The sequence below is a fragment of the Melospiza melodia genome, chromosome 10, assembly GCF_035770615.1.
Source record: "Melospiza melodia melodia isolate bMelMel2 chromosome 10, bMelMel2.pri, whole genome shotgun sequence".
Classification (NCBI taxonomy): domain Eukaryota; kingdom Metazoa; phylum Chordata; class Aves; order Passeriformes; family Passerellidae; genus Melospiza; species Melospiza melodia.
In genome coordinates, this window is record NC_086203.1 from 18,829,800 (window position 1) to 18,857,184 (window position 27,385).

The following is a 27,385-nucleotide window of genomic DNA, read 5'->3' on the forward strand; positions in this document are numbered from 1 at the left end:
CTTTTGCCTTACCATACATAAGTTCTACTTCTACACTTGATACCACTTCTATTTTAACTCTACATAGAAGTCCTTTTTAGTCACATAAACATTGAAAGAGTTTTTGTGATGGATTTCAGATTTTTTTTCACCAATACTTACGGCAAATGCTATAGAGCCCAAGCAGCTAATTGAAGCTTTTATCTCAAGTGGAAATTAAGATTTTTCGTTCTGATATGGTGCAACTCCACTGGAACAACAGCCATTTTTACCACCCATCCATCTGACTGCAGCCCAATCAAAGACAGGGATTTGTATGTTATGGAAGGAAAAGACTGCTGCAGGCTTCAATTTACATAAATTTGGATTGTTTACTCCCAAGTCTCTCCTCCCAGTTTAATGATGCAGGTAGAATATACTTTCTTTACATTCCTTACACTTCTTGGTGGTCTAAACTGTGCGTATTTGAGAATATAAAAGTATTAATACTCCACAGAACAAGTTATGAAAAGACAATCTCAACCACAGCTATCATTTAAATCCATCTGTATGAAGGAAATGTGCAAAACCCCACACTGAGAACACAAGTATGCTATGGATGGCCTGCACATTGCTTGGCCACAAAGGCAGGTTTCAGAAACTGAATTCCTCTACTACAGAGAAATATATTTTAGAAATATTCTATTGTTCATAAACTTCTCAGTATGTAGTAATCTATGATATCAGATATAAGGACTAATTTATGGACATCACATAAGCCCCTGTTTGGAATTATAGTTTAGAATCACAACACACAGTCCTGTATCAACTGGAGTATCAAAAAGCAAATTATTTTCTTTAAAGAAAGATTTTCTTTAAATTTCAACACAGTTTATTTGGCACACAGATCACACCTTCATTCCATTAATCATCAAGTGCCTGCTGGCTAAAGATTAACACCATCTCATGCTAGCATTTGATTGCATTCAGTTGATAGTTACTCTTCATCGTGTTGCTTTTGCAGGAAGCAATCAAGGAAACAAGTCTAAAAACTTCCATTTGCATTATCTAAAATGTATTGGAAGCAAGACCCAAAGCTGTTTAGGTTTCCCATTTAACTCCAGAAGCCCTGAAAGCTACATAAGTATTTGAAACTTTAAGGACATTCCTGATTTCGTTTACTGCAATGGCTGGGTACAGAAACTACATACAAGTATTAAGAGTAAGGATAATGATTTCTGCCCATTATTGTAGGGTATAAGGATACACTTTCTATGGAAGTTATATTATTCTGAAAAGGTTTGGAATCCCCTCCTCCAAAAGTAAGTTAAAAACCAGAAATTAATGGACTCAAACCACACTAGCAATATTCAACTATTTAAAAAAACACTTGCTCATGCAGCAACAATGCCAAATACAAATCTGGCTACATTCCATATGCAAACCCCAAAGAAATGTATTCTTGGGGGACCCTCTCAGCTGCATTTGCATTGTAAATACACTTGCAAACTGAATTCCAAGCCAAAGTCCTTTGTTCCAGCTTCCACAAGGCATCACTGACTGTGCTGAATTTAATCATTGTGCCAATCCATTTATCCACCTAGAAAAGAGATATAACCATTCTGAGTGGGGTTCTCATGAGAAAATGATTGAAAAAAAATCAATGTGACTTGTTCTCTTAAGTCAATTACAACCAGATATTAATTGTCTGGAGATCAAGACAGACACCTGATGGGGCTTTCATAACACCTACCTCCCACTGAAATCTCATCCTCTTTCCTGGCTTATATGAACTATTCAAAAGTTTAATTAATGAGTGATTGAAGTGCTTGTATAGTGTTTCATGAGCCTTGGAGAGATGCATGTAGCCTGAAAGCATTTTTATTCAGTCCTCTAGAATGATAAATCAAAGACTTGGGAATGCTGCTTGTGAAACTGCAGCTTTGTTAAGGGACTTTGGATATTTTTAGACTTTGGCCTCTTAATGCGGGAAAGACACAGGACATTCCCAAGGCAGTCTGAAAGCAAAAAAGAACTTATCTGGCCCTCATAACATAAAGGCAAGTGTGCAGTATGGAATCCATAATTTTTTTACCATGTAGGAAGTTCTTTTACACATTTTACAATCTGTTTATTTGCCTAAATAATTTTATTTTGCATAGTATTTTATCAAATGCCTGAAAGACTTGCCAGTTTTTAAAGATCCAGTTCCATATATGCAGGACAAGTGTTACAGATAGTCTTGATTTGTCTACAAAGAACACAACTGGTTTTTACCCAAGTTCTGAAACCACCAGTCAACTACTATCAGCTTTTTGAAAGAACATATCGCTTGCCTGGCAAAACTAATAATTAACAAAATGTTAAAATAAAAAGAAATATAAATGGACTGTGAAACTTGTTTTATAGTTCTTATAAGATGATTTTCTCTATGAGAAAGTTTTGAAAAGATGCTTGAAATTATATTGCCACCTGCTGTTTCTGACAAAAAGCAGGAGCCAGGTCTGGTTGGCTATATTTTTTAAAATTCTGCAAGTATAATGGAAATCTATTAATTTAAGGAATCCATTGTGAAGCAGGGGATGAAATCTCACTGCTTTTATCACCCATCTTGTATGTTCTGTGTTTCACAGGACTTCATAAGCAGTGCACTATTATGAAAAACTCCAGGCTTTCTTTTCTTCCCCTGTCCTAGTCCCTAAATGAAAGTTTCAAAGACTTCTTAGCTGATGTATAGAAAGCACCAAACAATAAGCTGCAAAGCAATATTTGGAGGGGAAACAAAAGGTAATGATTTTTTTCTGATAAGTGATAATTTTACAGAAATACAAGCAAAGCAGTTCAGAGATTTTGTGCACACAATAAACTCCACCTCAACTGTCTATTTCTCTACTATTGCTTCGTTTCCTCTGCAACCTCCCAAGGGCAGCGCTTCTCTTACCATCAGCCACAGAACACACCAGAGGACGTCTCCCTTTATCTATGGTACCTTCGGCAAGACAAAGGTCTTGCCAAGCACATCTAGAAGCAACACAACTCCAAACAGATCTTGAGGTCTTAACCTCCTTTGAAATAACAGAATTCAGTAAGCATTTGGCCTTAAGCACAAGCCTAAATGCCATCTTGAATAGTAAAATAACTCAACGGGCTCCGAAGCATTTTATTGAATCTGACTATTCTTTAACACAACCAAATCCTCCATGGCAAAACGTAGATTCACTTAATTTGCAGATTTAGGGGTCCCGTTATTCCAGAAGGTGTACCCACACAACAGCAGTGCTCAATCTACGGCTCGGCAGGAGCGGGACGCAGAAACCGCCCCGGGATACGGCAGGGACGGGACGGGACGGGACGGCCCCGACCGGGACACGGCTCCGCTGGGAGCTCCCGGCCTCCGCTCCGGCCTCGGGCACCTTCCCTCGGGCAGTGCCCCCCGGGCAGTGTCCCGGGGGCCGTGTCCTGGCTCTCCCAGCTCGGCTGCCCCGGCTCTCCCTTCCCTTCCCTGCCCCTCTCTCCTCTCCGGACGGGACCGTGCAGCCGCCGCTCCCTCCGTAGCGCCCGGACACCCGAGAGCGCCGTGCCGCCCTCAGCCTCCCCCTTCAGCCTCTCGCCCCTCTCCTAGCTCGTCCGCTTTGCCCAAACCACACCAGAAAATAAATCAATAAAGAAAACCGAAATGCAGTGCAATACAATGAAATTAAATGAAAGGAAAATGCGAGCGAGCAGCTGCCGCCCTTCCGCGCAGCGCGGCCACTCCGGAGCCAGCGGCCGGCGCGAACCCTCCCCACACCAATCTTCTGTTCCCCCTGCCCGCCCCTCGTTCCCCTGCTTCCACTGCTTCCCCTCCTTCCTCCACAGCTGCTCGAGGCCGGGGATAATCGCCCGGCAATTGCTTCGCACCCTCGGCCGGGCTGAGATACCCCATCTCCCGGCACAGGCAAGTGCATGACCCGTCCCCCGCGCTCCCTGGGGCTGTCCGGGACTCCATCGGACCCGTCCCCCGCGCTCCCTGGGGCTGTCCGGGACTCCATCGGACCCGTGCCCGGCGCTCCCTGGGGCTGTCCGGGACTCCATCGGACCCGTCCCCCGCGCTCCCTGGGGCTGACCGGGACTCCATCGGACCCGTCCCCGGCGCTGTGTTGGACTCCATCTCCCAGCACTCCCGGCCGCGCCGCCCCGCAGTGCTGCGGGTGCCCATTGGTGGGGGTACTCCGCGGGCAGCCAATCGGCGCGCGGCTCCTTCAGCGGGGCGCGGAGTTGAGGGCGGGCGATGCTCGGTGCTCCGCGGTGCTCCGCGGCCGCCGGGCAGCGCCATGAACCTGGGGTAAGGAGCGAGCGGGGCCGGGCGGAACGGGCCGGGCGGGGCGGGACGGGACGCGCTCCCCGCGGGACGCGGCTGTTCGGAGAGCGACGGGCCCAGCCCGGCGGAACGCATTGGTTCCGCGCCGGGACGCGCAGTGCCGTGCGGCTGAGGGAGCAGGAGCGATCTGCGGGACAGAGCCGGGGCCAGCGACCCTTCCCGTGGGAGGGCCTCGGGACGGGCTCCGGAAGCGGGGCCGGGGTGCGGTGCCGGGGAGCGGTGCCCGGGCTGCGATCCCCGCGGAGCGGTGCGTTGGAGCATTCCGCGCCCCCGGCACTGCGGGCTGCCCTCACCGCAGTGCCCCGTTCTGAGGTGCCCCTCACAAAGCTGCGTGCGAGCCCGAACTGCCCTAGGTTTCTTCATTGTTAACGTTTTATAATGAAATGTGAGGATAAAGCGGTATTTGGAGCGCTTATGGTCACGTTGGATTGTCCCAGCGCACGGAGCAAAGGAAGGCAGCTGGGAATTGACGCTGCCACGTTTTTCTCTGCTCCCAAACGCTTCTAACAGCGCTTGTTCCGCTTGCAAAGGTGAATTGTTGTGCATGGAAGCACAACCAAAGGCTCTTTCCAGAATACACCCCTGCTTTGTGATCAGCGCTGGCCTTCCAGGAGGCTTGGGTAGCGATTTGTTATTTATGTTGTTGAATCATTAAATTCTTGAGGTGTATTGCACTGTATAACGATATTGAGTGGCACCTTTAGTGTTAAAGATCTGCTTTGCAACAAGCAAAGCTGTAGTCGTTTTTTCAGTATCAATAAAACTACATCTTCTTCAAGACATGCTGATTTCTTTGTTTTAAGTAACTTCTCAAAACATGGCTTGGGATGTGAAGGGGCATCTGGAACAACAGTAATTGTTCTTGTTATGAATGTTCAATTCTTACCATTATCAGATTACTTCATATTTCAGATTCCTCTCTCTCTCTCGTTTTGCAGCGATGGACTGAAGCTCGAAACTGAAGTGCTGGATGGAAAGCCTAGGCTAATTTTAGCTTCTTCTGGTATTTTTTTTAATTTAATCTTTAAAGCTTCTTGAAGTTAAACCTAATATCCAAGAGACATAAAGCCCAGCTTTCCTAAAATATTTTTGAGATTAGGAAGCATGTTTGTGCATTGTTATTTATAAGTCCTCTCTCTCGGCAGCTCGATTCTCAGCAGTAGGTTGATGATGAATTCTGAGTAGTCTGTGCACCAGGGAACAGCTGGCAAACAGTCTCCACTGCTTAGCTTGGCATTAAAATAAAAAGTTAAGTGCTATTGTGTATCAACTGGCATAACTTGATGGTAATTCCTGTAACTTTATAGCAGGTTACTTGCCAGGATAAAAGAGGATTAAAAACAGTTTAATTTACACAGCATGACATCATTACAATCACGTTTTTAAGGCAGCTTCAGTATTTGTTGTAAACATTTTTAAATTTCAGTAAGCAGTTTATTTAGGCCAAATCTCACTACTACCATCTGAGATAATTATTTTCCTAAATAAGCATTAATAAATTTTATTTGTGTGATTTGTCAGACATATGTCTCTGCAATAAACTCCAGCTTTGTCAGACATACAAGTCAGGGCAGATGGCATGGGAAAAGTTTTTTCCCCCTGATTTACAAAAATCAGATTAATATAATGTTTTACTAATTTCTCAAGATTGTTTTTCAGGGACAAGTTGTTATTAAATACTTTCATATGTTTGTGTTTGTTTCCCAAAAGCTAAATCAAAGCCTGCCATGAAGGTAAGTGTAAAATTTTTAGAACACACAAATTCACTATTTGTTAACAGAAAATTTGAGAAATTGAACTGTATAAATACTTGGAAACAATTGTATTTATGAAAGAGAAATATGTGCTTATGAATCTCTTTTAACTTGAGATATTCTGTTATTTCTCAGGTTTATAAGAGCTGTTCAAAAGGATGAATACAAAGTCTTGTGACTATTTTTACCTTTCAAAATGCATTAGTTTCCTTGGCCAAGAAGTTAGAGCAGCAGAGGGAATAATCATCTAAATCAGAACTTTCAGAGCCCTTAAAGGAATTCTGGTAAAATAGAGATCTGATGTGTGTTTAATTTCAGGTTTTGTCATACAGGCTGTCTCTGAGTAAAGTGCAGTGGGGTGGGTTTGGGAAGGATAGAAAGCAGCAAAAGGTCCCAATAGACAGGAAATAATTACAAGTTTGCACCAAGGACCTTGGAAAGAATAAAACTTAGTTCAGAATGGCAGAATGAGGACTGAAATACTGCTGGCTGTGTGATGAAAACAGGTACCTATGTGGAGCCAGGAAACACCTGTTCCCATTCAGAAACACCAAAGTAAAGTAGAAATAATGCTTATTAATTCTTTTAAATGTCAGGCTACATAAAGTTATTATTCATACTGTTATTTTGAAAATACTCAAATTCAGGTGCTGTGTCCTCTTCCAAAGTTTTCCTGGTACTTGTGAAGATGTTTCATTAGCTTATACAGAGTTTCTACTGATGGAACAGAAAAGAAAAATGGCACTTACTTTCCTTGATGCTTCAATCTTGTTTTCATTTGTTACAAATACAATTTTTTTTCCATATTTAATAGATGGTGAAATCTTTTTGCTTTAACAGATGGGTAATAAAGCCAGAGCACCTAAACAGGCATTGAGAATAAAGCACACTGGACTCATCTTGAGGCCAACACAAAATGCTTGTATCAAGCAGGAAAACTTAACAAAACCAAGGAGTGAATCAAGTTTATCAATGACAAAAGGTGAAAAACTGCAAGTTAATAAACACTCCTCACATGAAGCCACAGCTAAAAGTTACTCTTTGATTTTCCAAAGAGATAAGACAAACAGATATCCTGATTCAGAGGATCCTAGTATTGTGAAAAAAACTAAACACAAACCTCAAGCCCCACATGTATCAGCTGAAGACTTAAAAAGTTTGGTGTGTTTAACACAAGCACAGCTTCAACAGATTTTGATGATTGTTAAAGAAGGAAGAAGCATCTCTGAGGCTCATAATGAAAAGCAAGAGGAAATGGGTAAGATACCAGGCATTGGATGCATTTGTTCCATGGAAGCAGAGCAAAATGGGAAACCTTAACTTGGAGTTGATAATTTCAGGTTATTTGCACATTTAGAGATGTTCCACTTTGGTAGGATGGTCTCAGACAAAATACCCTTTGCCATTATGAATGTGACATTGTTACTGTGAGAGCCAAGCATTTCGGAATTATCACAGTAAAAAAGATTGTTTGTTACATTTCCAGTATTCTGAAGAGCAAACCAGCAAGAAGCATTTTCACGGTTCCATGCAAAATAAAAACCATTTTACACTGGGGGGAAAAACACAGAACTGCACTGTACCACTGCCCAAGGAGAAAGGCCCTTCTGGCTTGTGAGGAGTTCAGGCCTTCCTCTGTGTCTCAAGAGCAGTTCTGCCATTTTCCTGTGGCCAGAGTTGAATTTGTGTCTCTTAGCCTAACTGAACTAATAGTAGTGAATAGTATTTTTCTTTTCCCCTCCCCAGTTCTCACACTCAGAAGTGTAAGAACTGTTGCTTATCTTCCTTTAACGCATCCTTCCTCCTGTTGGTGAGTGTGTGCAGGGGTTCAGCTTTGGCACCAAGAATAAGACATCCTGCAATTAATTAGAGTCCCAACTCTGAGCCCTTTCCAAGAATAAGTGATTACTACATCTAGCATTTTAAAAATACCCTGTGACGGTCTAACTTACATGCCTGAACTACATAAGCAGGGCTGAAACCACTTTTGTTAAATTGTGGGGAATCTGCAAGCTTCTGCTGCTCTCAGAGTATTTACTCAAAGCTGAAGCAAGTTTAGTGGCTATATATACATTTTTATATATTTATGTTCTACCACAGCTACTAATGAGGCATCAGAGGAAAATGTTCTAGCATCACTCCAGAAAGATTGTGAAGTGTCCCCAGTTCCACATGAAGCAAACTCTGATTCAGGCAGGAAACAAGAAGCACATCCACAGCCAGGACAGAATGTTATGTAGGTATATTTGTATTACTGTGTACAAAAAATGTGTCTCCATTAAAGGTTCATATCCCATGTTCTTAATAACAAATATCTTTTATAAATACTAATTTAAAAGTTACCTCTAAAATTTTAACACATCAGCTTTCTAGATAAAAATCTTCCCCCTCCTTCCTTTTCTCTAGAAAGGATTCATGGAAACCTGCTGACTTGTTTAGTACCTTGGGTGAAAGAGAAGGGGAAAAAGCCTTATTGGAACTTAAAAAGGCCCAATGGAAGAAGGAATTAGGTATTTATGGTGTATAAAATACATTTTTGATATATCTTTCATTACACTCAGCATACCAAGAAATTTGATATTCCTTATGCCCTTTTAAATTTACCTAGATCAGTACAGTTGCTACAAATTGAAAAGTAAATTATAAGTCTCCAAGACAGGTTAAGATTCTTGAATTTCAGAAGTTTATCCAAAGATTATAAATTTTTGCAAGAAACACTTCTTTGCCAATTAAATATTATCTCAAATATATTGTTATACTTTGTATTTTAGGTGCTACATGCCAGCAGTTTTGTCACATTCTGACAGTAATTGGCAGCCATTATCATTAAAAAATTCATTTGGTTTTTAATGGGAACAGCATCTACAAATCATGACTGAGTGTATAAAATTGCAGTTTGAACTTGAGAGTGTTTCCAGTCCAGCCCCATCACCAATCAAGGGAAATCTCTGGAGGAAACAAAAACTGCTCGATACAGTACTAAATTCTCTCTGGCAAATTAAGCTTTTTCTGATTCACATGAACAAGTGCTGTGTTTTGGTTTGAAATTGGATTTGGACCATTTGGTTTCAAGGTTTAATTCTGCATTGTCAGTAGCTTCCATTATGGCTCTGTTGGTTTTCATAATACTAAAGTAGCTCAAGACTGGTGTAACAAAACTGAGAGAGCTCATATACTTGGTTATTTGCTGGTTTTCCCTGGGAAATTGTTACTCCAGTGTTTTTTAGTGTCTCCAGAGAGACTCCTCATTTACCTCTGCATCCCTGGGCAGATGCCCACTTTGCTCTTAAGAGCAAGGTCCTGAGGGATTGGTCAGACTGATGGGTTGGCAACTGTTGTGCCCATTTCACAGTCCAAGTGACAGGGAAGACATGCATTGCTTTTTTTATTTTTTAAAAACTGTTAAATGTTTGCAATAGGAACTCTAGTAAGAGCCTGATTTTGTTTGTTTAAGATGAACAGGTAGCACTGAAGAAGAAGCTGAAAGAAACTCTGGAGGGTGAGGTGGGTTATTTCTGGGCAAACCTTGGCAGTAAGAAAACCCCTAAAATGGAAACACCTGACCCAGACCAGGTAAGACTGTCTATAAACAAAAGAACACAGTTTCCACAGCACTGTTGCAGAACAGTTTAACTTCTGATTCATAGGAGATTTTATTTTCTGTACAAATTCTCTAGAATCCAATATTGGTGCTGCTTTAAGCCTTCTCAGGGCATGAATTGCTGCAGCTCCCTGGTCCACACTGATTTGTTGCTCCAGGTCATAACTTTTCAGCTTAAGATCTTTAGAGCAGGAACAACCCTTTCCTGTCCCTCCATTTGTATTCCTAACTAAAAAGTATAAATCTTTTCTTGTTCTTTTTGGGGGAATAGTCTCAAATTTGATTCCTGGCTATATAGTTATATGCATTGTTCATGAGCTCTCACATATATTTGCTTGCTTACATAATGAGCACAGCCAGTATGACATCTAGCTTTTTTAAAAGCTGTGATTCTGAAACCAGTGTATTAGATAAATACATTATACTCACAAGAGACTTCTCCAGTGAAAATTATTGCTCTTAAACAGAAGTTAGGGTTGTATCTGCTATCATTTCTTTCAGCAAAAGCAGCTTGCACTTTTTTGTGGCACATTCAGCATTCCTAGCAAAGCTTTGACTCTGTCTTAAAAGAATTTGTTTCAATCTGCATAATTGATAAATAGTGGATAAATAATGCTTAGTTACAAATTTGGGCTGAGGCTTTAATGAACAGCATCGTCTAGAAGTATCATTTTGTTAACAAACAAAACAGGTGAACTGAGTAAGTCTTAAAATGGTCCCTTTGTTTGCAGACAGTGCTTCCAGCTGACTCAGTTCATGGCACTGAGAACTCTGCCTGTACAGCTGCTTTAGCCACAGAGGCTGATGGAGCTGCACTGAATGTTCCAAGAGCTCCAGCTGGGCAGTCTTCTGATTCCACTCCTTCTGACTTCCCAGCTGGCACTTGCACAGCCTTGCCTTTCAGGGTAAGATCTTCAACTGTATGCAGGGGAGTTTTACTTATTTATTAACAGCAAATGTATGTCTCAATAAGTTCTTTTAAACCAGGAGAATTCCTTAGACCTTTTTGCTGTGCATAAATAACTTGGAATGAATGAATGTTTACCAAAATATGAATGCTTTGAAGACAGCACTTCCTTCCAGGCTGATATGAAGAACAGTACTAGAGGTGTGTCATGCAGTGTTAATTAGTTTTTAAGTATGTGCAGAAGAAACAGAGAAGTGGGAACCTATATAAAATAAATTATATTGATGGCAGAAGGTTCAAGAAGTAGATCTTAAATTATGGCTGGTAAGCAGAGATTGAGGAGAGTTTTTGTCACATGGCATTGAAGTTCTCAGTGCCACTGGAGCTTGTTAAATAGTACAGAGATCCCTTAAGCAAAAACAGAAGAATGAAGATGGCAGCTCCTTAATTTCAGACAGATCACTGCTAATTAGATTGTGGTGCTGAATCTGCCTGGAACACAGACTGAGCAGTGAACCACAGGAAGAAAAAGGGATTTCTGTTCATGATACAAATAAGTAGAGTTTTCTGGAGTTCAAGTTAGAGTAATATTCAGAATTCATCTTTCTGCTAGCAGTCAGATACTTGCTACAGTTACAAAGTTACATCCTTTTACTGTGCTAGAGAAAGGCCCAGTTTTGCTCACCCACTGAAGGCAGAGCCTTCTGCCAAGTCCTTATTATGTAGGTAGAGAAGATACTTAATTTTTTGTAGAATAACTAGCAGTTATCTTATTTCAGGAAGCTATGCCACAGGAGCGACCTTTTAGTGCTCTGAAACATGAGCAACAGAAGAAGTGGCTTGAAGAGTTGGACAAGCAGAAGGAAGAAGCTAAATTACGAAAATTAGAAGAAAAACTTAATTTATCAAAGGTATCTGTGGTTTAGAGAAGTCTTTCTCTATTTTTGTTTTAAGAAATAAAAAAATGAAATTAGGGAAGTGGCAATATAGTAAAAGGTTTTAAAACCATAAAATTCAGGGAATTAGAAAGAAGCTAGACTTAATGGGGCCCTGGAAAAATGTTAAAAATAGACTCTGAAAATGTTGGGCTTTGTGTTTGCCAGATCATGTGAAATTGCACCTGCGTAAGCAGTATATGATAAATGATATAATTGTTAGATGTGATGATTGTTCAGTAATTAAACATAATTATTGTTTAATCTTAGGAAGAATCATGGAAACCATGTTAGAAGTTTGAGGGGGACAACGAGGAGCCCATGCTTGGATGAAATCCATGTATGCAATAGAACAATATAAGTTTAATAATTAACATGAAAGTTATACAACGATAGAATATAAAAACATGTTCATCCCAAACCCACGTGGGAGGTCAGATTTGGGTTTGTACCCCTAACACCCAGAGCTCTTCAATAAAAGCACCTGCATATAATCACTCGTGATTATGTGTTTCTGAATGCTAACAGCAGCAAAGATGGAATTTTGTGCAGCATGTCTAGGTTTTCACCATAAGGATGCACTCACATTGAGCCAGTGGCTGGTCAGTATTTCAGTGTCTGGTGTGTTAGAGGGCTTGCTGCAGGGATAGAGACAGTGGCAGCATGGCCAAAAATCGAGGAGAAAACAAAACCCTCTTTCACTATATTTGAAGTGAGAGAGAATCAGGCATTACTTTGTTTTCTGGCCAAGGAAAATGTTCCAAACACATGTTTTTGCAGGATTTTGCCCCAAACTTTACAGTCAAAACCCATAGGGATGCACTGTTTTTAAGTTAATTGGGCTAGAGTTGAGCAAACCCCTATAGTCAGTTTCCCACTGGACTTTAATCTCCTTGCCTCCGGTGTTAATTAGATTTTCATTCTTACCAAATGTCTCCAATTCTGCCAAAGGCAGCATCTGAGAGTAAATGTTTTTTAGGTGGCCACTAACGTTTTGTTGATGTTCCGTTGATGGCCTTTTATCTTTTTGGTATCTTTGGGCTGCTCCTAGTCTGCTACTATGTTCAGCCCATCTCCTTAGGGTAATGCTACATCTCCTAAAAACCTCAAGAAAATTCCTTTCCCCAAGGCCAAGTCAAGTCAAGCCTAACTTAAGTGACAAAATAAAAGTGTATAAGTTATATTGTTTCTAACAGTAGTAGTTTCTTTCTCTTTTCCACTGCATGTAGAAGCACTTGGGTCTGCAAGGTGGTGTAGAGACCATGGCTAGACACTTTGGAAAAAGAAAATTTGTGTAGACTACAGGAGGTGAGAAAAGAGAAACCGAGTACAAGGTGTCACAGTGACAGCAAAATCCTGTTTCTAGAAATACTTTTTTTAATACACATACAGAGTCGTGTAGCTATAAAAAAGTTTAAAGCAAGCACTTTTCCAGAGAGTATGGAAGAAAATAGTCTTACCTTTCTTTACTCCCCAAAGCCAGCCTTGCTGCTAGGGTGGTTACAGACCTGCACACAACACAAGTCTCATCTTTTCCTGAGTTGCTGAGGGGATCAGGCTTCCTTTGTAAACCGAGTTTTTAACTGTGAAGGGAGCACAGCTGGGATATGTTCCCTCATTAGCTGCCTTGTTAATTGGGTTGGTGTGCTGTGGAAGGAGGGCTACAGGCACCAGGGAGTCACCTTTTCCTTTTTTTCATGAAAATGAAGTAGCAGTGTGTTTGTGCTGACCAGGTGTTAGTGCTCAGGAACACATAATCACAGAATGATTATTTGCAGGTGCTTTTATTGAAGAGCTCTGGGTGTCAGGTGTACAGACCCAAATCTGACTCCAACATGGGTTTGGGATGAACATGTTTTTATACCCTGATCCTTATATAACTACACATTAATTGTTAAACTTACATTGTTCTATGGCATATGTTGATCTCATCCAAGCATGGATTCTTGTAATTTCCATCAAACTCCCCAAACATCGTTTCTCATGATTCCTGTTATGATTAAACAATAATTATATCCAATTACCAAACAATCATCACATTTAACAGTCATCATTTATCATGCAACAATCATATCATTTATCATAGTCATTAAATGATTATACAGGTGCAGTTTCACATAATTCAGTAAAGTTGAACATTTTCCCAGGGCCTTCCAGGCCCAACCTTTCTTTCCAACTCCCCTGAATATCCCATGATTTTAGAAACACTTTATCCCTATACTATCACAGGTATGGATCAGCATTATAATCTGTGATTTGACTTGCATTTTAATTGTCTTCTCACTTAAGGAATTTTTAATTGTTTTCTCACTTAAGGAATTAACTGCTGTCTGCATGGTAGCTTTTCAGATGTTCCTGGTGTACAAAATGTGTGCTGTCTGTTTTATTAACCACCTTTACACTTTATAGACACAGTGTAACTGAATGCTTTTCCTTTTTCTTTTTTTTTTTGTCTCTCTCTTTTTTGTCGTTTTTTGTTGTTGTTGCTTGGTACTTGTTTAGGCAGAAGAGCATGACAGATGGGAAATGCATTTTGATTCTTTTAAGAACCACTTCAATGCTAATGCACAACACCCCTTAAATGGAATGCACAGAAAGCCTGAAAGTCTTTCCTTGTCACCTGACCCCAAGGACCCGACTGCTTTCATTCACCATTTGTCCCCTGCAGCTTTAGGAAACCTTATGCCCTTACAGATGGGAACTGCAGAAAAAGCTGCTAAAAATGGTGCTTTGGAACAAAGTCAGAGAGTCAGGTGAGTGAGCTTTGTAAGGGTAATTATTTTCCCAGCCAGTACATTTATGGTACCTCCCCAGAAAAAAAAAAAAAAAAGAAAAAAATCCTTTACATACATTTGGCTTTTTTTTTCAAATATCTGTTATTTCACTGTTGAAAGACACAAGTGCTGCCAATGTTTACTAATGAAATTTACTGCAAATAACCTTACGTAGTTCCTTAATGAAAAGGATTTCGTAATCTATTAATTAATTTATATATTAACTTATAATTAACAGAATAACCTCAATATGAAAATGCAACCTAACTGATTCTAATTAAGGAAGGCTTAAGTACTATTTTCTCATGATTACAACCATTGACATGTCCCTCTGTTCAGTTTCCTCCGTTCCATGACGGCTCTGCTGGACCCTGCCCAGCTTGAGGAGAGGGACAGGAGGCGGCAGAAGCAGCTGGAACATCAGGTACACTTGGGTGTTAAAGCCTCACACTTGTTTAATGACAGAGAGGATGAAAGGTAATGTCTCATGAATAAAGCATGAGATTTAATACCAGAACCCAGGGAGGCACTTGACTTTTACACTTCAGATGACATGTGCATTGTTTGGCAGTATTTCCTTCAGTCAGACTATACAATTCTCTTTCAATATTTGCACAAGATTATTGCACTTCTGGTACTGAATTCCTGCCTCAAAAAAAGGTACAGTTCAATCCTTAGAGCTCTAGCAGGTTTGTGTGCATTTTCCTTCAGTCTGCACTGTTATAAGGAGGAGAAATCTGATATTTACAGATTCCCACTCCATGAACCTTTAGTTTTTTATCTAGTTCACTAACATTTACCTGACCTCTGTGGCACCCTAACAATGTGTGTCTCTAGCACGGTGTGAAGAAGTCTCAATATAAATGTAGAGACTGTTCTGATCACACTGTTACTCTGCTGGATCAAACTCCTGGATTACCAGGAGCTTTTTCACCAATAAGGTGAAAATCAGACCTTCATCTCTTTACAAGAAAAAAAATAGTATTTTCTAAAACATAAAAAGCTCCTTTTTTCTGTCTGAGTATTTCAGACTGCTCAATTGGGCTGGTGGTTTTCCAGAAACAAAACCAGGAGTGTTTGAAATAAATTATCTTCACATTTTTTTTTCACTTGTCCAAATCCAATTCTACACATATACAAAAATACATTAATAAATACCTTACAATATGTTAAGGCTGTATCTTTTACTTTGTCCTTTTTTTCCTGATCCTGCCAGAAAGCAATAATGGCTCAGGTGGAAGAAAAACGGAAGCAGAAACAACTGGAGGAAGAGCAGAGAAAATGGGAAGAGCAACAGGAAGAGCTGCGCCTGGCCCGAGAAAAAGCACAACTGCAGAAACAGTTTGAAGAAGAAATGCTAAAACAAAAACAAAAGGAGGTGGGGTTTGCATTATCTTAGTGCAGATAGCCTGAGTTTTGAGGAAAATAGTTCTTGTTCCTCACTTGCAAAATTTTGCTCATCATTTTGAGAATGGAAACTATCAAAAATGTAGAGTTTCTTAATAAATATACAACACCATACAAGAATAAGCCAGATTGGTTTTTTGAAGAAGAGCCTTTTCAGGAAGAGAAATTATAAGAACTGGCAAAACCAGAAATGTAGTTGTAAATAATGCAGAAACATCCATTTTAAAATACAAATTTAAAATTAAAAAATACCTCGAAGGATGTGGTCCAGTTCTTGTTATTGGTAACTTGATGCTTTTAAGGTGCTTCAGTTACATGAAGTTCATCCAAGTGAATGTGCTTTGTGCTTTCAGTCTGAATTCAAGACTTCTTAGAATATAGTCTGAAAAAGACATTTTAAAAGTCAGTCAGGTTCTCCATCTTTCCCCTGCATAGCTGTTGCTGAGCTTTACACAGTGCTTTCATATTAAAGTTAAACCAAAGGTAGGTTTTTACCTTTGGTAAATACAGATTTTGAATTTCTATTTCTCTTTTAACCCCTGTGGAAGGTTAAACACTTGGTCTGATGTTTCATTCTTCCTTTTGGAACAGCAGAGCTATTACTGTTTGCCTCCTCTTTGGAACAGTAGCAGATTCCATGGTGTCATAAGACAAGGTGATTCCAGAAACTGTCTTCTCCAGAGCCTGCAGAAATGTGGATTGCTGATTTCTCTGCATTTTCTGGAAGGAATTGTGTGGCATCTGCCTGTAGATGCTTGAACAGACTGGTTCAACATGGGGAGAGTCATCCTCTGTAATTGCTCAGCTCCTTTGGTGTCACAGCACCAGTTGTTCTTTCCAACTGCAAAAGCAGGAGGGAGTGGGATCAGCTGCTAACAACACTTGGGAAATGAGATTTTCCTTGGCCCAGTCTGCTGCACCTTGAACCCACTGAGTCAGGGAGCTGTAACCCCCTGACATTTGCTGGGGAGCTTTTACTGGCTCCTTGCTGTGCAAGTCGGAGTAAGATGGGATTTATTACTTTTATTTGGGCTCCTTTCATTTCATTAAAGCACATGTTACAGGAAGTCACAGATGGCTGACATCAGATGGCATCTAGAAAAAGAGGAATTTATTAGAAGGGAAATAAATGCTCATTTTTTAATGCTAAGACTGAAGATCTTTCATTAGTACAGCAGAAGTTCTGAACTTATAATCACAGAAATTATAGGTTACGTAGTATACTTAACTAGTTTTAGTTTTGAAAAAAAATCCTTTCCCTAAATAAACCTTGAGGATTATATGGTCATTAAATAATCCAATTGACTTTATTCTTAAATAATTACATATTTACCTTTTTTCTTTTTTTATGAAAGGAACTTGCAACTCTTAAAGCCAAAGAGCTTTATCAGACAATGGAGAAAGCTCAGGAATTGGCCCAGGGATCAAAACAAGACCAGCACATTCCAGCCTTGGCTCAGAAGGCACATGACATTTCAGAACTTCAGAACAGTCTTGGTGGTGGCAAGTATAAATCTCACACTCAGTTTCCCTGTTCTTTTGGTGGTTGAAAGCAAGTTGTTTCTGGGATTGGGGTGGGGTTTTTTTGTTTTTGTTTCCCTGTCTGAATTTGGGTCACAAACCAAATTTCATTACAATTTATTTACCTTTCAAATAAATCTAAGTGTTAACTTCTGTGGAGAATATTGTGTTTTAGTAAGTTTCAAATACTGTATTACATAAAGGAAGAACTGCAGAGCTATTGGCAGGAATGCACAGGAATATTCAGACCTGTGTGCTGTCAGATTTCCAGTGGAAAAGGAAGATCATTGGCATTTGGATCACAGTTCTCAGTATTGCTTTGAGCTCTAAACCACAACAGTCTGATAACTCTGCAGCATAGTTTAAATTGACCGTGGGTTACTAAATGGAACAACTCTACCCCTTTTCAGGTGATGCAGAGTTTGACAACTGTAATTCTGGCATTTCAGCACCAAGTCCTGATTTCCCTGCAGGTGTGGAGAGCCCCCCTGGGCTGCAGGGCTCCCCTCGGAAGGACACGGCCGTGCAGACAGGTACAGAGCCCACACCGCAGCTACTCTGAGGGGGAGTTGTCACACTGAGCCACATCACTGACACTCACGGGGAACAAAGCTGGAGAGAAATACTTGCACTGACACAGTCATGTTAGTGTGTCACAGTGTTATCACTATTTATTCTTCTAAATAAATGATACTTCTGTATAGTTGTTACTTACCAGTTACAAATCCCATAGTCTGGAATACTGTGTCAGTTTAGGGTCACAAGCCACGTAGGTCCAAATTTTTTTGGTTCTCCAGTCTTCTGTGTTTTATCCCTTCCTCACTGGGTTTACTTCTACAGGTCCTGTCTTCCACAGAAAAAAAGCATAAAAAAGCATTATAAAACTGTAGCAACCATTTTAAACATAAAATAAGTAGTAGTAGATTGATACATATACAAAAGTCAACCAAGTAATTTGAATAGCTCAGACTTGGAGTTAATATACAATTTATTTTTTTTTAGATTGCTTTAATACTTCAGCATACACAGAGTCAGCTGAGGAAAGAACTGCATGTTGTGAATCGCCTGATATTTCCATAGAATATAAAGAAATGTCTAACAGCAAAAAATACCAGAAGGAAATGCATTATATGGATAAAAATAAACTTCCAGGAAAAGGGACTGGTGGTATTTACAGTGATCTATATGAGCAGTATGCAAGAAAAGAAAGGCACATTAAATCTTCAGAAAAATACAGCAAAAGACCTGACTGGAACATAAACAAGCCTGGGAAAAGATACATTCCAGCCACAGAAAGGTACCCCAAAGCTCTGCAGAGACAGAGGGAGGAGAACAAGGTGCGCCGGCAAATGGAGCTGCTGCAGCTGCTGGAAAGGAACAGCCCCGGGCAGCTGAGTGTGAGGAGGGGAGGGCACTCGGCCAGGTCTGCCTCACCCCGGGAAGAGACAGCTGGGAAGAGGAAGGGCCACAGAGGCAGAAAGGTGGGTCACTGTCTGCCCTCTGAGAACAATGGTCTGTTTTTAAAACTCTTGTTCCTCACAGTTTTACCTGGATGGGAGTTCAGTTATTTAACTGGAGCAGTGAAATTCTCCTATTGCTCATCCTTATGTCAGCACTCTGTTGTTCATCAGGAGCAGGAGAACAGACTCAGATTTTGTGACTGAGTTTTTACTGTTCTTTCAGTCTTCCAAAGTGTTGATTCCTTTTCATTTGCTTACTAACACTGATTCATGATGTAAACAGAGCTTAAATGCAAGCAGTGTGCAGGACACAGTGACATCACTGACTTGCTCTTTTTTGTCCAGTCATTGTGTTGTGCTGACAGGTGAGGTACAGCAGCACCTGCTCAAGAAAACAATGTTTATTTCTGCAAAGAATATGGATTACTGAGGATGCACTCCACTGCCACAGAAATGCATCCTACTTCTTAGTGGAGTCACTTTCCATTTGCAGTAAGCACTGTATCAGTAGAGCTTGTGGATGGAAAAAAAGTCTTTTGAGAAAAATACTATCAAAAAAAGTCTTTTGAAGAAAATACTATCAAATATATTTTTAGCTTCTCTCTTGCCCTCTCTCTATATCCATAACTTGTTCACTCTGTATGCATAAACACCTCACTCTCTCACACATTCAAATAACAAAACTGGACCTTTCCTTTAATATCTTGGATTGAACCTTTCAAGTTTATAAATTCCTGTGTTCCAAGGACAGGAGAATATACATAGTATTTTTGATAGTGCTTAGAGCTTCTAAGTTCAGAAAATTGGAGCAAGTCCTCCTGTAATTTGTTGATTTATTTCATGGGCACTACAAGTCTCTTAAATGCAAATCTATGATCAATACCTTTCTCCTGAACCTAGGTCAAACAAGTCCTTTTGGAATTTCAGAACAAACTTTCTCTGAAAAATCAAAGCTTTTAATATAAAAAACATGGAGATTTTTTGTTTTACTTTTGACTTTTTTTGTTTTCTCGTAGGAAGAAAAATTTCATAAGAATCACTTGAATGAAGAAAGGTAAGTCAATGCTTTGCATTAATGAAATATAGGAATACATTATTGAAATGCTCGTGCTTTACTGATTTTTTTTTAAGAATTTAGATATATCTAATTGTTTATTATTAAAGACATAAGATTGCAGGTATAAAGAAAGCAGAATAAATAAACAAAAATCTTGTCCTTCAAAGATTGTTAGTTTCTGTTATTTGAGAAAATCACATTACTGAAGTATTGTTTGAGCTTTTTTCTAACTTCAGTTGTTCCATACAGATCTGAATCACCACCTGTTCCAGCAGTTAGGAACAGATTACTGCAAGCACAACAAAGGCAGATGCAGGCTCCTCACGTCCCGGTGTCCGAGGAGCGGGGTGGAAGGGAGCAGGACGCCCGGGCAGCCCCGCAGCACAGCAGCTGCCCCGCCGCCCCCTGCAGCCCGCCCTGGGCGCGCTTCGTGCCCTACGTGCGCACCCGGGAGGTTTTCTGCCTGCCCCCGGAGGCACCGCCGAGCCGGCCCTCGACTCACCACACCCACGGTACGGCAGCCCCGGCGAGAGCGGGAACCTCGCCCTGCAGCTTTAGCCAGCCCCGTGTGTGCTGCTTACTGCACTGTGCAGCAACCTCTCTGTGCCACAGCAGTGCACAGAAAGGCTGGGCAAGCAAACTCTATTCGGTGTGTTAGGTTTGCCCAATTATCCCATCATCAAAAAAACCAAACAATACTAAAGGTAGCAGCAATTTTAATTGAATAGCTTATATAAAATATGTAAAATTGGATACACTTTAAATAGTGACAATATAATTTGGTTAAAATAAGGGATAATTTGGTTCCAGTAATAGTGCAGAAGCAAAAATAACCGGGCAGGGTACGGCGTGCAGGGTCCTTGGAGCCCTGCCACCTCTCGTACGAGCTTGCCAAGCTAAAATTCCCCTTTTATGCCATGTATCAGTGCCATCTCCTCCCATGTTCCATTCCTCACACTTCTACCTCTGCCCTCATCACCACCTTTAGCACACATGCCCCACCACTCTTTGGGGGTTGTCATTGGTGAAGGCCTCTCCTCTTCCTCAATGTCCTTTAATTCACCTTTGGGTTACACATGTGCACTAAGCTAGTGCGATGTGAGCCAAAACTAACATAACATAAGACAATATTATATTTAAGCATCAAAGCAATAAATCTCATATAATTAGCATTTTCCTGGGACCCAACCAGATTTTCCTTTCTTTCTGTTAATTTTTAGTAACTGTTATCTCTTGCTTTTTCCTGCCTTGAACATCTGCAGGAAAGGAAGGGGGGGGTGGGGGGTGGAATCCCTCCTCTCCCTTTCTTTCTTGGCATTACACCTTTTAACTCTTTTATTATTCCCAAATATTAATTACTGTATCAATATTGATTACTGTTTCAATTTTGTCAGCACAAATCATACCTATTTACCACAGGTATTAAAAAAATCAATCCACAAAGTTTAAAAAAATAATTTAAAAAAATATGTTATCAATATTTTGTTTGTTTACCTTTCATGAAGTATGACTGCACTTTCTTGCTTTACTGTAGAGAGATTGGAGTTTAGGAATCTAAGTGTTGTTTGACTTAAAAATAGAGATTATAATCTCAATAGCAACCAACCCCTGATTTTCATAAACTTTCAAAATCTGCTGCTTCAAAAGTAAAAGAAAATTAATAAAGTGTTTTATTAACTGATTTGATTCATATTTACTTTTAGATTCTTACCAAATGCCACGACAGATTTTTAGCTCAGATCATGTTAGAGATCCTCTTCTAAATCCTGATGCAGTTACAATCAGAGAGAGACAACAAGAAATTCTCAAAGGATTGTCAAAATTACGGCAGGTAAGCAGAAATTTATTGGCTAACTCTGTGTGTGTGTGTATATATATACTGAAGTAAAAATTATTACATCATTATCTTTAATTCTATTTCCATCATTTGATTTATATTTTGGGCCCTGTCCTCTACTTTTGTTCCATTTTACTAATTTTGTTTTTCACCTGTTGCTTCCATCTTTGGACAGTCCTTAGAGAGAGAGTATGGACTCCTTAGTCCTTAAATGAGCTATGAAACAGTGAAGTGCCTGAGCAAACTTGAAACCAAGAGAAATTACTTTGTTTGGTGGCCAGGTTTCTGTGGTTAGGGCTATTTATAAAGAATGTATCAGTTTCAAAAGAACAGAGTTTTAACACAACAGAACCTTGTTAATGAGGTTTCCTCTCTGCTGTTCCCAGGTTAGGACAGAACAGTGGGGTTGGTGGGGTGGTCTCGTGTCAGGCCTGGAAAAAGACTGGAATTTGCAAACTGGAAGTATGAAAACTTAGAAAATCCTTCCAAGCCAGCTGCTACTAGTTAACATGTAAAAAGCAAACTCACTATTTGTCAACCAGCCAGGTTTTCTGAAAAGCAAATGAAAATGAGCTTGATGGCACAGACACAGGAGCTCCTGAGCTCAGGCTGTGTGTGTTTGTGGGCACTCTCTCTGTAGCCAGGCACTGATAATGGCAATGCTTATCAGAGCCTGAGTGAATTGGATCCTGCCCCTGTTGGCAGCAAGGTGTGGCCACAGGTCTGGACATGCACATGAGCACTTCTCTTTTATGCTTCCAAGTGGCCTGACAGACCTGCAAGACAAAAAAATATTGACTTCAGGCTTGCCTTTTCATTGTGAAGAATCTGAAAATAAACATGTACCAGTATCTTCCCTTGCTTGTGAATGGGTCCAAACTAAATGCACCTTATTGCTAGCAACAGGATTTTTCTCTGCCTTCAGGGAGGAAAATTTCATAAATAATCAAAGGGCAGAAAATCTGACAGTGAAGCACAACAAAATTAACAGTAGTTGAGGCTATTGATTACCTCTTGTGCTTTAGAAAGACAGAAGCACTGCCATGTACGCTGTGAGAAACAAAGCCCCCTCTTAAATTTTTAAGAGTTTCAATAAATGATAATAAGGGATAATTATAAAGCAAAAGTTACAGGTCAGGGTGCATGGCAAAGCTTGTGCACACCCATTTCCTCAGCTCACAGTCCTTTATACTGTTACAGTTGCATTACTTCCTCAAAAGCCTGCACATTTATTTTGAGCTCATTGACTACAGTCTTGCTTCAAATTTTTGCAGCATTTGCACAGTTCAATAGCTGCAGATGTCAGCAGCCTAGGGTGGTCCCTGGATGCCACTTTCAGGCTTGGCAGTTTTCCTTCTAGGATCTTTGCTCTCCACTTGATGCTATCTTACATGTACATTTTGCAATAGCCAGCATATCTTAAAATGCATCTTTCACAAGCCCACTTACATCTTGTGAAAACCTTGCTTTTCCTGTCACACTGCCCACAAATGATAACAAATAATTTAAAAAGCAGTTTAAAACTTTCAATAATTATTTACAAACAATTACAATTTATTAATTAAAGCAAATAAATTGTAGCAAAAGCCAACTACTACAGAGCCATTTATAACATACCCACAGTGCTTCAGCAGTAGGTAAACTCCTTGTGAAATAAAAGGCTCATGACTGTCCCCAGGTCAGTAAGACAAGTTGTGAGCCAACTGAAAGGCTGCCAGTTTCTAACAGCTTCTACATTGATTTCACTGGATCTGGTCTTCCCCACTGCTCATTAACATCTTTGTTAAATATCTACAGCTTTGAAGCATTTTGGCTTCTGATCCAAAGGAATCTCCTCCACAGCAGGTACTGCAAAGTAAAGAGACCTTTACTGGTGCCAGGGGCATGCAGGGGTCAGCACACCCATCTGCTCATCCCAACATTATTCATTTCACACCAGCTTTTATACAAACCTGACACCAATCCCTGCCACTTACTTACCTTGGAGTCCCAGATTGGGGCTTGGGACCTTACATAACTTGTGGTTTTCTTATCTTCACCTTACAAATACAATACACCATTCCAATCTAACACAAACAACTACATCTTCCTTTATGACACAGAGATCTGCATGTCAGACTCTTGGGCCACCTCTGCCTATTTCACTGATTACACTTTAGCTCCATATCTGTTCTAGCAGAACCTGTGACCTTACATCTTCAGTTTTCTGCTGGTACTTGGGGAGTTTTCCACTGGTTATCACTTTCAGCTGGTCCTTGTTTGGGAAGCAGTTGCAGTTACCACTCCTAGCACAGGGTAGGTCCCTCCTTGGGAAGCAGTTACAGTTTGCAGGAGCCCCTCAGCCCCTCACCTTGCTGAGACAAGTCCATGTTCTGTATTTCACTTCACTTACCAGTGGCATTTTGTTGAAGAGTGAAGCCAGATCCAAGGTACAGCTTGATCCCTGTGCTTGCTGAGGCTACAAAACCCTGGTTGTGTAAACAGGTTAAAGTTGGCAAGCTCAGAGAAGCCATGTGAACTTACATTCAGTTTTGCAGTGGCTAAAAAGTAACAGGTTAGTCTTTCAGTGGATCTTGGTTCTGCAAGAGAGGTAACTTAAAACATGTGGAGTTCCTTTTTGAATACCCTGCCAGCTGCAGAAGGCATTTAGGACACGAGCTGTTCCATTTCAGTACACCTTGTATACCAAAGCATTGTACTCCTCCTGATGTACAGATGACACCTGTTTTGCTTCAGTTATTTCCCTGAGAAAGCAGGAATAGTGCAGGATTTTGTCTGATACACAAAAAGCTGAGTTTTCTGTTTCAGAAGATTGTCTAGTCTTGCTCTTCTGCATTTCTATATACATATATAGAGTGGCTGTATAGTTTCAGACTATATCCATACCTGTGTTTACAACGTATTTAGCCATTATTTTGTTTGGGGAAATTCACATAATAGTCACATAATTTCAACCAGTCTTTAGTCTTTGAACTCCCCACTGAGGCAGTGGTGAATGCAGCTGGGCTGGTGCAGAGCCCGGCGGGACTGGCTGACCCAGGGAAAGAGGAGGGAGGGTGAGTCTGTCTCTGCATTTGCTGCAAGACAGCAAATCTCTTCCTGTGCCTCAGGTCACAGCAGGTATAGGAGCTAGCAACAGACTCTTTGCTCACTGAAATCAAAAGTCAGTGGATAAGCTGAGCAAAGTGAATTATTTGTGAAAAAGAAGGGACAAAGTTTAAGGAAGAGGACTCACCCTCGGGTCAGTGCCACCAGAGCACCCCATTGTTCCTGAGGCAGCAGCTGTGCCAAGGGCTGCAGGTGACAATGGCTGGGTGGGGACACACCCCACGGCTCTCTGGGGAGGTATTTTCCATTGCTGAGCCCCTGCCCAGTACCTGAGCAACCCTTGTGACAAACACTCAGCTGCCAGCTCTCAGGGTTATTTGTTCCTCAGCTCTTGGTTTATTTAGGGCAGTTTATTTTATAACTTGGTTTTGTGACATGCTTATAAATGCAAAAAATGCTCTGCAAAAATACTAATTATTGACACAGAGACTGAAAACAGTGACCCATTAATAGAAATAAGCAGATCCTGTTGATTAATTAGAAAGCAATTCATCAAGTGATTGAAAGTAGGCAGCTGCTGCCTTAGAAGGAGCCAAAGTGAAGCCCTGCAGGCTGCTTTGCTGCCTTTCCTTTGGTACCACCAGGAATCTGTGCCTCAATTACTGCAGGAGCTGCTGCCTTGCATTAGGTCTGTACTGAGCTGTGCCAGCAGCCTGTAACTCTTGTCTTTGAGAAGGGCCTTGGAACTCCTGAGAAAAATAATTACCTTTTCTTTTTTAAAAAAACAAACTTCTGTGGTATCAAAATATTTCTGACAAGTCTAAAATAGATGGAGGGCAAGGAGCCAGATGTATCAATATATATGATCCTGTTAATTACAGTAAAAAAACCTAATTTATTCATATACTTGTTATAGTTCTATCATGTATGACCTGACAGACAGGGATACATTTCCAGGAGGGTTTTTTGTGACAGAGTTGCTCCATCATCAGTACTTACAAGAACCATTGACACAGCACGAATCTTGAACCTTTTGGCAGTTCTCTGTGTCTCCTGAAATGTCAGACACTGCTCTGGTTCCAGTGGCCCTGCTGCCCTTGCTCTGAAGGGAATTGTTTGTGTTAAGGCTGAAAGCCAATGCCCATCAGGGTTTTGGGTTCTGCTTCATTCAGGAATTCACTACAATACTGCAAATGCAGAGACAGTGCACAAAGGGATGAGAAAGTTCCATTTCATACAGTGGGAAAGTCCTTTTTTCCTCTGCATGGTCATCCCTGGAAACTGGCCTGGCTTCCACTCCAGTCACACATCAAGGGCTGCTGTACAAGTTCCCTCTTCTCTGAGGCTTTACTGTTTTTTCTGAACTTAAAAACCATTAGGCACTAACAAGGAAATTGTTTCATAGTTAAAAACAATGATGCTACATTTGTTGCAATCATATTATTGTAGTTCATATTTCTCAAGTCCCATACTGTTGTTACCTTATATTCCCAAAGTTCATACCTTCTCACTGGTTTTCCACAAAGCTGTTCCTCTCTGCAGCACAGTTCTCCGTGTCTTCTGAGGGGCTCCTCCTAGGCTCTCCACCCACCCCTGTTTATTCCAGTTACCTTCACGAGCTACAGCTGCTGGACTGCACAGCTGTGGCTCATCTGGAGTAACTGGGACCCACACAGATCTCACCATACATAGCTCTTACCAGGGACTCTCTCCATAACAACACGTGTATTCAGGCCCCCACGTACACTGGTTCAGGCTGCATGAGAAGACAGAACAGTGACATTTGTATTTATTTCAGGGCCTCCTGCAGAAGCAGAAGGAGTTGGAGAACACTCTGATTCCCACTGTAGCTCAAGAGAACTTCATGCCACCGTTCTGAGAGGTGCATATCAATGTTCTGAATCCTTAATATGGAAATGCACTTTGCTACTGTAATTAATTACAAACCACCTCTAGCTTTTTTATGAAAATTAAATTATGAGAATTTTGATAGACTACAGGATCATGCTACATTTTATATTGAAGATAATTTAGACTCATCGTGGTTTGTCTATTTAGAATGGTTTTCATGCTACTTGAATACAAGGGTCAATTTAATATAAACCACCAAAAACATGGAAGTAAACTGTTACATGGGTTTTTGTAGAACTCAGTGTGTGAATTTTGATAAATAAAAAGATTAAGATGTATTCTGAATGGCTTTAGTTATCTTTGTTGGTATTTTAAACTATACAAAACTGCCTGCATTTCAATATTCTGCCACCTTTCAGCCTTATACTGTGAACATCAACTTGAGTACTCCCAGATTATAAGACCACAGTTCATCACACAACCTGGTACAATTCATTGATAAAGGGAATTCTTTTTCAGAAAAATTACTTGCCATGCTTGGGGGGAGGGTAAGAAGTTTTACACTACTCTGGTATTGGTTCTTATCTTGAATAAATCAATCCACTCTTTATAAAGGGAAAGAATCAACTTCAGGCAAAAGTCTATGGGTTTTGCTTGTTTTTTAAGAACTGCCCTTTTTCACCAATAATTTTCTCCCAACTAATTTTGTGGATTCAGAGTTATGTGGTTTCAAACACTCACCTGGTACCAAACAGCACATCGCAGAGAAAAGCACTAAAATCAAATTACAAACAGGAATTCCCCCAAACACAGGACTTTGGACAGCCTGAGGATGAGCACTAAGAGCCAGGAGTCCCAGGCAGGGGAGCAAAGCAGCAGCTCCACAGCTGCTCCCTGGGCTGCTGCCTCTGCACG

The 27,385-nt window shown here is 40.6% G+C and overlaps 1 protein-coding gene across 5 annotated transcripts; it reads left to right on the top strand.

The window, feature by feature from the left end:
* The first annotated feature begins 4,207 nt into the window (after window positions 1-4,207).
* On the top strand, window positions 4,208-26,815 carry CCDC66 (coiled-coil domain containing 66). 5 transcript variants are annotated; one of them, XM_063164671.1, is made up of 19 exons: window positions 4,232-4,282; window positions 5,257-5,321; window positions 5,966-6,051; window positions 6,913-7,330; window positions 8,173-8,308; window positions 8,479-8,582; window positions 9,527-9,645; window positions 10,405-10,578; window positions 11,360-11,491; window positions 14,018-14,268; window positions 14,629-14,713; window positions 15,506-15,667; window positions 17,052-17,199; window positions 17,628-17,750; window positions 18,220-18,698; window positions 19,694-19,731; window positions 19,984-20,246; window positions 21,438-21,565; window positions 26,418-26,815. In XM_063164671.1, the coding sequence occupies exons 3-19, from the start codon at window positions 6,046-6,048 to the stop codon at window positions 26,496-26,498; spliced, it is 2,847 nt and encodes a 948-aa protein (XP_063020741.1). In that variant the 5' UTR covers window positions 4,232-4,282; window positions 5,257-5,321; window positions 5,966-6,045; the 3' UTR covers window positions 26,499-26,815. The 5 variants fall into 5 exon arrangements, with proteins under 5 accessions (XP_063020742.1, XP_063020741.1, XP_063020740.1 ...); XM_063164672.1 differs by lacking the exon at window positions 5,966-6,051 and having other exon boundaries at window positions 4,208-4,282; XM_063164670.1 differs by lacking the exons at window positions 4,232-4,282; window positions 5,257-5,321 and having other exon boundaries at window positions 5,884-6,051.
* The last annotated feature ends 570 nt before the right edge of the window (window positions 26,816-27,385 follow it).